This window comes from Thamnophis elegans, chromosome 4 (genome assembly GCF_009769535.1).
Source record: "Thamnophis elegans isolate rThaEle1 chromosome 4, rThaEle1.pri, whole genome shotgun sequence".
Classification (NCBI taxonomy): domain Eukaryota; kingdom Metazoa; phylum Chordata; class Lepidosauria; order Squamata; family Colubridae; genus Thamnophis; species Thamnophis elegans.
The window spans coordinates 65,404,105-65,416,122 of NC_045544.1; the positions used below are offsets into that span (position 1 = coordinate 65,404,105).

The 12,018-nt window shown below is 37.7% G+C and overlaps 1 protein-coding gene across 1 annotated transcript in view; it reads right to left on the minus strand.

The window, feature by feature from the left end:
* The window catches only part of CAPN9 (calpain 9), a 45,127-nt gene that overhangs the window by 28,681 nt on the left and 4,428 nt on the right, over nucleotides 1–12,018 (minus strand). Inside the window, exon 2 of the mRNA XM_032215449.1 lies at nucleotides 7,178–7,404. Within this exon, the coding sequence (XP_032071340.1) occupies nucleotides 7,178–7,404 (227 nt within the window). The remainder of the gene's footprint in view (nucleotides 1–7,177; nucleotides 7,405–12,018) is intronic.

Below are 12,018 nucleotides of genomic sequence, written 5' to 3' on the forward strand. Positions count from 1 at the left end.
TGGGGCCCCTACGACAACTACTAACAGTAATAAAAATGCAAATGGTTGATAAAATTAAACACATATTTATTTTATTGGCATGTCCAACAAAATCGGTGTTGAAACATTAAAAGCATGCTGTGCAGCAACAACTAAACATTTGAACAATACACGGCTTGAAAAACACAATAATACTCAGTAAGCCATACAGTTGCTGTATTTATATAATACAAGGTGCATTGAAGGGTTAACATACACAGATTAGTATGGAGCACCTATGCTTGTGGGGCCCATTGGCAAGTGCCCATCAGGCCCATGCGTTAAGACAGCCCTGGTTTTATAGCAGCACAGTACACTGCAGAATACGTGCATGCACAGGAAAGTCTGATTGAAGCCAAAGAAGTAAAATCTATATGGTAATGAGTAGGTATATTTATTGGACAAGAACTGTAGTTCAAGAACTCTGGCAACCACCAGAGTGGCTTACATAATACATGAAAAGTAGGAGACAACATTAATAATAAATATACCAGCACATTAATGTAAAGCAAAAACCAAAACAAAACAGCATGAGCTTTTTGGAAACATATTTGCAATGTTTAAGAATAGGAGACAGAAGAAATCTTGAAATTCAAGAGATCACATTCTTATAAAAGCAGCTAAATTAAAAGTTTTAAAGCAGTGCCTCCAAAATAAACAGCAAAGGAAACCAATATTTCTTGGGTGAAGTTTGACAATTCAGGTTAACCTTTTCCACCTTAATTATACTAGATGTTTTGGACAACTCTTCCCATAAGCCCTAGCCAGCCTAGTGCACGACCTACATTGGCTGAAATGTTAATCAAACACATTTGGAGAAAATCTGTTTGTGGAATGCTAACTGAAGGACCAACATTCCTACTTCTCATTTATACTTATGTGACAATATGTAGAGATATAACAAAGCAGAACAGTTCACATGGGAACAGAGGCTCGGAAAGAAATAGGCCATGAAACTTGTCAATTTTTGACTCAGACATCTGTCATGATGATGAGGCTATGACTGAAGATAATATTGATGATGATTTCAAGCTGCCGAATCACAAGTAATTTAAGATATATGTTAAGGACTACAAGAATCTTATACATGTTTGAAAAATAACTTTTCCCTCTTTGGAAGAACAGCTAACTAAATTCTGAGGGTATGCCTTGATATCTAGGATAACTTTGTATTTCAAACTATATTAGGCATAGAGTTTGATTTCGATTGTGAACCATATTGGATTGCAATCAAATACAATGGAAATATCTAAAATTTGGGTTATGTTAAGGACTACAAGAATCTTATACATGTTTGAAAAATAACTTTTCCCGCTTTGGAAGAACAGCTAACTAAATTCTGAGGGTATGTCTTGATATCTAGGATAACTTTGTATTTCAAACTATATTAGGCATAGAGTTTGATTTCGATTGTGAACCATATTGGATTGCAATCCAATACAATGGAAATATCCAAAATTTGGGTTATAGGATTCATATCTTAATTTGACGTATAGCTTAAAATTAAACAGGCACAACTGGACTTCGATTAGGAAATGGACATGACATAGATCATAACACTATAAGCTTCTAATATTGCATTAAAATATTTTAGTGTTATGAAAATTCTGATGTGTTGCATCAAGGCAATATACAAAAATATAGGAAAAAGCCACAAAACAGACAATCACAAAGAGAAAGTCATGAAAATAAGAGATTTAAAATATCCTGTTTCTCCTATGAGATCAGAACTTCAGAAGTTGCCTCAACCTTCCATCCTTCCAAGGAGGGTAAAATGAGTACCCAGATTGTTGGGGGCAATATGCTGACTCTGTAAAACCATTAGAGGAGGCTATAAAGCCTTGTAAAGCGGCTAGACCAAAAATCAACTCTGCAAGAAGCCTAAGACTGTTTTTCATCCAGTGGCCGGCTTACACCTGGTGTAAAATAAATAGACATAAAAGAGCACTACACCCATTCTTAGATACTGTAAGGTAATAACTGGATCTGGAAGTAATCAGAAACTCAACATATATCTTTCTTAAACTTTTGGACTTCAACCTATCAACTTTTCTCTGTTCTCAGATTAGCATTAACCTTACGTTGCCAGGATAGAACCAGAGGTGATATTCAGCAGGTTCTGACCAATTCTGGAGAACCGGTAGTGGAAATTTTAAGTAATGCCTCCTGAGTCCCAGCTGATCAGGAGGAAATGGGGATTTTGCAGTAACCTTTTCCTGGAGTGTGGAGGAAATGGAGATTTTAAGCATCCTTCCCCTGCCACACCCACAAAGCCACACCATGCCCACAAAGCCAGGCCCACAGAAACTGTAGTAAAAAAAAATTGAATCCCACACTGGATAGAACCAAGTAAAATTTGTCATGACAATGTGGTAAATGTAACAAAGGGAAATATTATCATGCTTAGAGTATATTTTTTAGAAGCATCACTTGTTTTTATACAAAAGAAAGAGCAAAAGAAACAGCATCTCTCTCTATTCAATTTTCTGAAATGAATACTCAGAATGAAATAAGACAATTTAAAACACACTTAGATACTTTTTAATGCTTTACTTAACATTTTTGTGCTGAGACAACGCACTCCATTTACAAATTGAAATATCTCTGCCCCATTCTGGGCAAGTAATGCTGTCATGACCTGGTTATTAAAGTGTGGATGGGGAGAAACTGGCTGTGACTGAATCAGAGTAAGATGTAGTGGTTGCTGGTTTTTGCCATTTTTGCCATTTCTGATCAGAATGGGGCAACACTCCCCCGTCCCCAGATCAATCTGGTGTGAATTTGAGATTCCTCTGGGACTCCTGCCTCCTGCTGGAAGACCAGGTCAGGAGAAGCATTGCACAAATCCATCTTATATTGCCGGACCCTATAGACACTCATGCCTTAGTTAGTTACAGTACCTCATTTTGGATAGCTGAAATGTGTTCTACATGGGGCTGCTGTTGAATACTATCTGGAAGCTGCAATTGGTTTGACATGAAGTAGTAGGTGCAGTTTTGGGTGCCCCATGAGTCACCCAAGTAACACCCCTGCTGCCTGGGCTACACTGGCTCCCAGTTGCTTTCCAGGCACACAATTCAAAGTGATGGTTATCACCTTTAAAGTCCTACATGGCATAGGCCAGGTTACCTGTAGACTGTCTCTCTTTGAGGTTATCTGCCCATCCTACTAGGATAGGGCATGCCCACCCAACGTCGCTTCCCTTAAATGTTGCCACCTGATGGACCTTGGAAACATGGCTTCTTGGTGACTGCCCCAGCCCTTTGGAACCTGGGATCTGAGAGAGTCCTACCCTTTTAGCCTTCCAGAAGGCCATAAATATCTGGCTTCTCCCCCCCCCCCCAAAAAAAACCCATTGAGGTAGGATGCAGGAAGAGCTGGGAGGCTGTTTGGTTAACACCTGACAGTGGAGAAAAGGAACCTTTGTTTTTAGGGATGCTTTTATGGATCATTAGCCACTAGAATCACTAAATGAGTTGGGGGGTTATATCAGTCCAGTAAGTAAGTTGGTAGGCAGGCAGGCAAGTAGGAAGGCAGGTAGTAAGGCAGGCAGGCTAGCTAGCTAGCTAGCTAACTAAAATACATGGTAGGACTCCAAGTGTTTGGGTTTTTTTGCCCAGCTCTTGCAAAATGATTCATAAGGGAGTAAAAATATTCTATAAATAGAGTTTTAAAGAACACAGTACATTCAAATAAAATACAATGTTCTTGGAGGTTTGTTACGGTTACATAATAAACTGTACGGTGGTTATGGTTGTTAAAAGTGTGATTCAAAGGTTTTTAATTTTTGTACCTAGAAGAATTACAAGCCATAAATCAAAAGTAATTGATTTATTGAATATGGCATAGATTTACTCATGGAATGTAGAGTAAGAAATCACTTTGGTATGTTAATTAGGTTTATAAGTCTGTATTTTTCAAAAGTTACAATTTAGGTAAGATGTCCCCTTATTATAAATCATAGGGAGAATAAGACTGTGCTCTGAATCCAAATTGTACTTGAAGGAAGGAGAAAATGAAATTTCTTTTCACATGTATTCTCTACAACTTGCAATGGCCCCTTGGAGAAATAGTTATTTTATTCATCTGCATGAGGAATTCAGAGTGAATGACCCTATTCCCATTATAGCCTCACAATATTCCTGTGATATAATTTACAATTCAAGGTGCTGGTTGTCACCTTTAAAGCCCTTTATGGCTTAGGACCAAGTTGCCCGAGGGACCATCTTTATTCATATCCATTTAATTCAATCAAGCAAATCGGGCATGCTGCAGATCAATGGTGGGATTCAATTTTTTTTACTGCCGGTTCTGTGGGTGTGGTTTGGTGGGCATGGCATAGCTTGGGTGGCATGGCAGAGGAAGGATACTGTAAAATCTCCACTCCCTCCCCACTCCAGGGTAAGGATACTGCAAAATCCCCATTCCCTCCCGATCAGCTGGGACTCAGGAGGCAGAGAATAGATGGGGGCGGGGCCAGTCAGAGGTGGTAGTTATCAGTTCTCTGAACTACTCAAAATTTCCGCTACTGGTTCTCCCGAACTGGTCAGAACCTGCTGAATACCACCTCTGCTGCAGATCCTGTCAACTAAAGAGTGTCAATTGGAAGGAACTAGAAGGCGGGCTTGTTCTGCTGTAGCCCCTGCCTTACAGAATATTTTCCCTTTAGAGATTAGAATGGTCCCAACCCTGTTGCCCTTTCTCAAGGCTTTAAAACTTGGCTATGAATCAATGCATGGGACTAAGAAGATATAAAGGCCCTGTTATTTGTCTTTACTTTTAGTTGATTAATTATTTTGGCTTGTGTTTGTCTTTATTTTCTGGATATTTTTACTGTTTATTGTTTTTAAGTGTTTTATAATTATAACTTTATAATCCATGAGAAAATCTATGCTGTGTTCAATAAATGAATTACTTTAAGCCACCCAGAGTCACTTGGTTGAATGAATGAATGAATGAATGAATGAATACAAAGAGATTTGGGGATTGATCCAAGATTGGGGTTGTGAGCATTAAGACTCAGAGGGCTTTCCATTTTGAAGTTCTTCACAGACCTTAGAAGGAACATCTTCCACAAAAGACATGATGCTTGAAACAGTAGGCTGCAACCAAATAGGCACTCAACAAAACTAGATTATAGTGTAAAAGTATTTATGTTCACTAAGCAAGCCACAGACATTTGAAATGCTAGTTGGGCATTACAATTTGAGAAGAACTTTGTTCCTCTATTATCCTTGCATTGGATAGATAGAACTACAGGAAAAACAGTTGCAACTAGCCTGCCTTCCATAGTAGACCTGTAAATTGTGCAGGTCAGAAGGAGGGCTGAAAATATATCTACAGATTCCCCCCTCACATCCTGGGCATAAATTATTTCAACTGTTTCCCTTGGGACAGCACTATAGGGCATTGCATGCACAAAGGACCATTATTTTTTCCTCATGCCATCAGTCTCTTGAACACCTAATCCTCACATTATGTCTTATGTCTAAGCATATTTATCCATGTTGTATGGCTCTATTATTATTATTATTATTATTAATAATAATAATAATAATAATAATAGTTATGCAGACTTTGCAAAGAAGCTGATGAAACTGTTGATCACATACTCAGCTGCTGTAAAAAAATCGCACAGACTGATTATAAATTGCGGCACAATTCAGTAGTGCAAATGATCCATTGGAATTTGTGCAAAAATTTTAATATTAAAACAGCAACAAACTGGTGGGAACATCAGCCTGAAAAAGTCACCGAAAATCAGATGGTCAAGATCTTGTGGGATTTCCGTATACAAACGGACAAAATACTGGCGCATAATACACCATACATCACACTGGTTGAGAAAAACAAGGTTACAATCATAGATATTGCAATACCAGGTGATAGCAGGGTCGCCGAGAAGGAACATGAAAAAATTGCAAAATACCAGGACTTAAAAATCGAAATTCAACGACTATGGCACAAACCAGCAGTAGTAATTCCAGTGGTAATTGGCACACTGGGTGCTATTCCAAAAGCACTGGAATTACATTTAAAACAGTTAAAAATTGACAAAATCACCATCAGTCAAATGCAAAAAGCCGCACTGCTTCGATCTACACGCATATTACGAAAATACGTTACAACGTCCTAGGCCCCTGGGTGGGGCCCGACTAGTAACCAATGCCAAATCCGGCGAAACAACTGGCCTATTCTATTCTATTCCATTCCACTCCACTCCACTCCATTCCATTCTTTCTTTTTGGGCGTGTTTGCATCTCAGCTAAGTGAAAATCAGTCAATAACCAAAGAAGATAATGAGAGACAATGAATTATGGAGCAGAAATAAATGAAATGTGACAAATGCATTAGGCTGGCTTTTATTCATGCATCCTATTTTTTTTTCTACCTCTTGATACTTTCTTAAGCATTTGCAGATAGTCAATGCCATTTTCATCCAAAATTCATAACCACTGCCAGGAAAGCTCAAATTCTGCACTTTATCATATGTGGGTCAATCTGATCCTAAGACAAAATAGTAGGGCATCTTCAATAAGACACAGACCATACATTTAGCCAGAATAGAGGGTTAGAGGAAGAAAGGGCAAGGGAAAAGCAAAGTTCAAGGCTAATGTTCAAGAAACATTATTCTCTTGATTTAGCTGGTGAAACTGATATCTCTGATTGTAGAAAAGATATTGATCAAATGTAATACCAATTGGAAGTCCTTTTTTGTATGGGAAATTGGGAAAAAATTAAATCACGACATGAATTCAATAACTAGTAATATTTACAGATTATTTTTTTTAAATGGATGTTACACTGTAATTATAAAGCAAGAGTTGAACTCAGGTTTTATCAGTATCTACTGTTCAAGAAGTTGAAAGTCATTCTTTTTTTTGCATATCTTTGTTTCCTCCTATATTTTTTTATTTTATTGAACTTTATTCTGTCTTCTCTCTCCTGATGATTAAGCTTATGATTAAGTTAGATTTTTGTTTTTTATTTTTCCTTTAAACATTTTAATAAAATTACATTAAAAAAAAAGAAACATCAGCCACTTCTTGTGAAACTCATGATATATTACATGTTAAGCAACCCCCTTGAGGGAGAGACATTCATCTGATTTTTGTACAAATTTCAGCTTATAGAAAACACATTCTCGATTTCAACTTACCCCTGGTCTTTTCCACACAAAGGGTATTGATGGTTTCTCATTGTAGAACAGGGAAGAGTCGTTGGCTGGGAAGTCACAATCCTCAAAGAGGATCCCCTTCTGCTGGCATTCAAGCTTCAGCTCCTGGTATGTTTTGCCACTGGAGTGTGTGGCAGAAGCATTTTGGGGCATAGAAGGAGCCCGTGCGGTGGGGTCCCGGTAGGTACAAGGCATGGCTCTGCTTCTGTCTAAGAAGAGGAGGAAGTGAATAGCCAAAGGGGAAATCCTACAAATTCTACAAATGGCTACCCTGAAAATGATAGCAAAAAAAAGGAGAGGGAATCACCTTGCCCTTACAAGAATATCTTTACCTGCAGGAAAGAGTTTCGGGAGGAGAAAATTAGCTTTCTTCTTGCCTAAATGGCAGCTCGACAATCGTGCACACCAATGTTTAAAAAGCAACACCCAGAGAATAAACAGTAAAAAAACTTGTTTGGTTTCTTCATGTCCTTCTCCAGCTACTGGTTACCTGCCCTCTGGTATAAGTCATATAGAGATTGATTGAGAAAGTAGCTGGGGACTGACCAGGTAGTAAGAAATCTGCGGCTGCCAGGAAGGGAAGGGCTAAATGTAAAAGGAAGTTAGGGTCCTGCACGGCTGAATCTGAAAAATGCTGTGGAGCAGGAAGACCTCAAGGCATACATATACATGTGCTGCTTGCAGCTTTTTTGCTTTCCATCAGATGCACCAACATCTAGAGGAATCTATGCTATAGAAAGAAACAGCTCACCAGAATCAGAAAATATGGTTCTGGGCTACGTATGACACACATTTGAAGTGGGTTGCTTCAAAAGGAAAAAAATATATTTTCTTCCATATGAAACCATGCAACCAAATTCCTTTCACATTAATGTCTTAATGCACTCTAGCCATTGTTCTTATGCAATAAAAATGTTTTTTATGTGTATAAAATGTAAATATATATACATTTTATATATATGCACACACCAGAGGTGGTATTCAGCCAGTACTGACAGGTTCTGGAGAACCGGTAGCGGAAATTTTGAGAGAGGGGAAGGAATGAGGATTTTGCAGTATCCTTCCCCTGCCACGCCCACAAAGCCATGCCCACAGAACTTGTAGTAAAAAAATTGAATCCCGTCACTGGCACACCCCATATACACACATTCTCATAATTTATGTATTAAGTTAAAATAGTGACAGCCCACTTTTCAACTTTCTGCAGGAGCTGACAGATAGCAAAATTAGTAAGCGGTATTATTATAAACTGCAATTAAAGGCAATAGCATCATACTGATGCAGTATGATATATCTCTGCTCCTGATGAATTAAGCAATGTTGAGGACATCTTATTCCGGTATCTGAAGAGTGTGAGGGTCTGGATGGGGAACAATAGGTTTCCACTGAACCCTGGCAGAGTGAATCTGAATTTTGGGGTCTTTGGGTTCTGGACTATGCATCTTTGATGCTGGATAGGGTTACATGGCCCCAACCAGAGGTGGGTTCCTACCAGTTCGGACCAGTTCGGCTGAACAAGTAGTGGTTTGATGACCTGGGTCACCAGAACTGGCAGCGACCTAGACTTCCCATGCCCCTGAACCAGTTCTCCTATGGGGCCACCATCTTGATTTTGAAGCTAGGTTGGTGAGCGGTGCTCTGCCGGGCCGGAGGGGGGGGTTGTCCAGGGGGCTTATTTGGGGGGGGGGCTTATATATTTGCCCACCCGAAAAATGTGGCAAGGTGTTAGTTTCAGGTCATGTTGTATTTTCAGGGAAACATGGTACTTTTCTGCAAATGGCACGCACACGGAAATGTGCACAGACATGCGCAGTAATGACGGGAGCAACCCACCCCTGCCCCAAACAGACCCCTTGCACAACTAGGGGCCCTCCTGCACGCATGATTCTTACTCAAGGAACAGTGGCAGTTGTGACAGTGCCATGTAAATTATCACAATTTCATAATGCATACCATTTGTGCCCAGTCCTAGACTGAGGGGCCCTGCTCATGGTACCCTAGTCGCCTCCCAATCGGACTATTGCACTTGAGGAGTATCTGTAAACTTCAGATGATACAAAATGCAGCGGGCACAGGCCATTCTGTGTGCTCCTCATAGAATTTAACCCTAAATTTAAATTTATTAAAATAAAATAAATAAAAATAGAATAAATTTATTTATTTATTAAAATTATTCACTAAGACTGTATTACTATTCTTCTTCTCATCCTTACCCTAGTACCTATCTCTTCCCACTTATGACTATAACCGTGTTGCTTGTATTTTTATAATTTACATTGTTCTGTTGTTTTCTAGTATGATTTGATTGCTTATTAGTAACCTATGACTATCACTAAGTGTTGTATCTTATGATTCTTGATGAATGTATTTTTTCCTTTCTTTTTTCTTTTATGTTTATGCACCAAAGACAAATTCTTGTCTTGGTGAATAAAGAATTCAATTCAATTCTATGCTATTCTATTCTACCCATCCATCCATTCATCCATTTAATTTATTAATTGTCCATGTTACCATTAAGTAACTCTGAGCAGCTTACAGATATAAAAATATATCTACATGAAAACCTGAATAAATTGAAACCAAAGATTAAAATCAAGGGATAGAATGGGGGCAGGAGGGATATGATGCTACTCAATAACCACCTCCACTGTGCTGTTTTCCCACTGGGGTCCCAGGCAGAGCCAGGTCTTTAGGCCTTACGAAAGGATAGGAGGTTGGGGGTCAACCTCACGTCTGGGGAAAAGATGTTCCAGAGGGCAGGAGCAACAGCAGAGAAATTTGATAAATAAATAAAACAAACAAAAATCAATATATAACAATATAAGTTTTCATAACAGCATAATAGATACTATTTGAGAGTAATCCCAGAAAAATATGCAAAGGACAAGGCAAAGTCATACATTGACTAACCAGTCCTGTATATCTTCATTCTGAGGTGAAAGGTGAATGTATCATGCCTGATTCATATCTTTTTATGATTTTATGGGGAACTCAGTTTTAAATTCAAAGGTTAATATTTTTTGAACTACATACCTAGCACTTGAAATTTGAGAACTGGACAATGTAAATGGATTCTCCATGTCCTACTCTGGTGAAAGTACTGATATTGCAGCATTAGAAAGATGGCCCCATTCACTCAATGGATTGAAGACCTGATTGTATCTGCCACCTATGAGTGAAGTGCCTATAGATCTAAACTTTGCATGGACAAATATAATAAAATACGGGATTCATTTATACAGAAAATAAAATATGATTATATATATATATATCCTTGAATAATAATTGCATTAGATAACTATTGAATTCTAATTATTTATTGCTAAAATGGTTTCTTCTTCTTTTTCTGCATTTTTTCACTTTCTTTGTGCTTTTTTCTTTGTCAGTATATGTATCTTTATCTTTCCATTTTGTTTTTTTCCCCATTTCATGTTTTGTTATTATATTAAAATCAATAAAAGAATAAATAAAAGCATATATGCTTTTAGATATATATATATCTTTAGAACTTTATATGACTGAATGAATCTATGAGCCTAAACTTATTAAATTTCTAATAGATGCAAATTATTACTACGCCAGAAATGAAATGATTTCTAATAGAATTATGGTTTGGGAAATATCTCATTTTGAATATTTGAGCTTCGAGTATTTAGAAAGAGCAAATTAGTTTTTGTGGGATACGGGATTAACATATATTAGGGCAGAAGAAATATCAGTACTACAGTATGCTGTGAATTGTGAACAAGATAGTGAGTAGTTTTCCCACCAATAAAATTAGTAGGAATTTGGTGTCTTTGTAATATTTAACATGGTAAAGTAAGACAATCAGATTTGTAAAACACTGGAAGCCATACAATACTTTGAAAAACTGCATAAGGAAATAGTATCAATAAAGGAGAATATTTGTATCTCAGGGTAGAAATGAGGGGTTCTTGGTGCTCTCTGACTTTGCTTGTTTTCTTGCAGACATTTCATTACCCAAACTAGGTAACATCATCAGTGCGGTGCCAATTTTGGAAGACTGGCACAATATATACGTACATCTATATTTACCATTCATGATCACAAGGGGGCAGTAACAACTAAGAAGAAGGATTAAAACTCTCCCACTCCCAATGGAACAAAAGAAATAAATACTTTTCATCTATGAATTCACTTTGAATTTGTACAAGTGGGAAGTGGTGATGGATAAACGAACCTACGTGCAAATTAATTCTTTGTAAATTCATATGGTGGGCTTAAATATCTTAATTATTTTTATTCAGTAAAGTACCATATTTTGTGACATTGTGCCATATTTCGGCATTTATTTAAATAGAGAAATAAAACTGATTTGCAATGTAATTTATTTTTCTAACCAAACCTCTTTTTTCTCTTTGTTAGTGGCTAAATAAACCAAATTGGCAAACGAGGTTGGATGTGTGATTCAAAGAACTGAAAGGTCCTGTCACAATTGGCTTACCTATACAGTAATGCAATCCTTTGGTAGAACAGAGTGATCGAGTACCATCCATTTGATGGTAAAATAATGAAATATAAGAACTCTGCACACAACATTTTAATAGGTGCAAATTTTCCTCCATCGAATATTCCTTTACCTTCCTTTTTCCACGCCATGTCGTGCTTATTTGATTACATGAAAGCTTTGATGAATGGATCCAAAAATCCATTTATTCCACCATTCCTGATGGGTTATTCTGAGTGAGCTTAAGTTAACCAGCCTAATTTTACCTGAGTGTAGCTCCTTCTGCAATGGGATAATACAATATAGGAATTTAGCACCCACCCCCTCTACTATAAAAATGAAATATCCTAGGAAA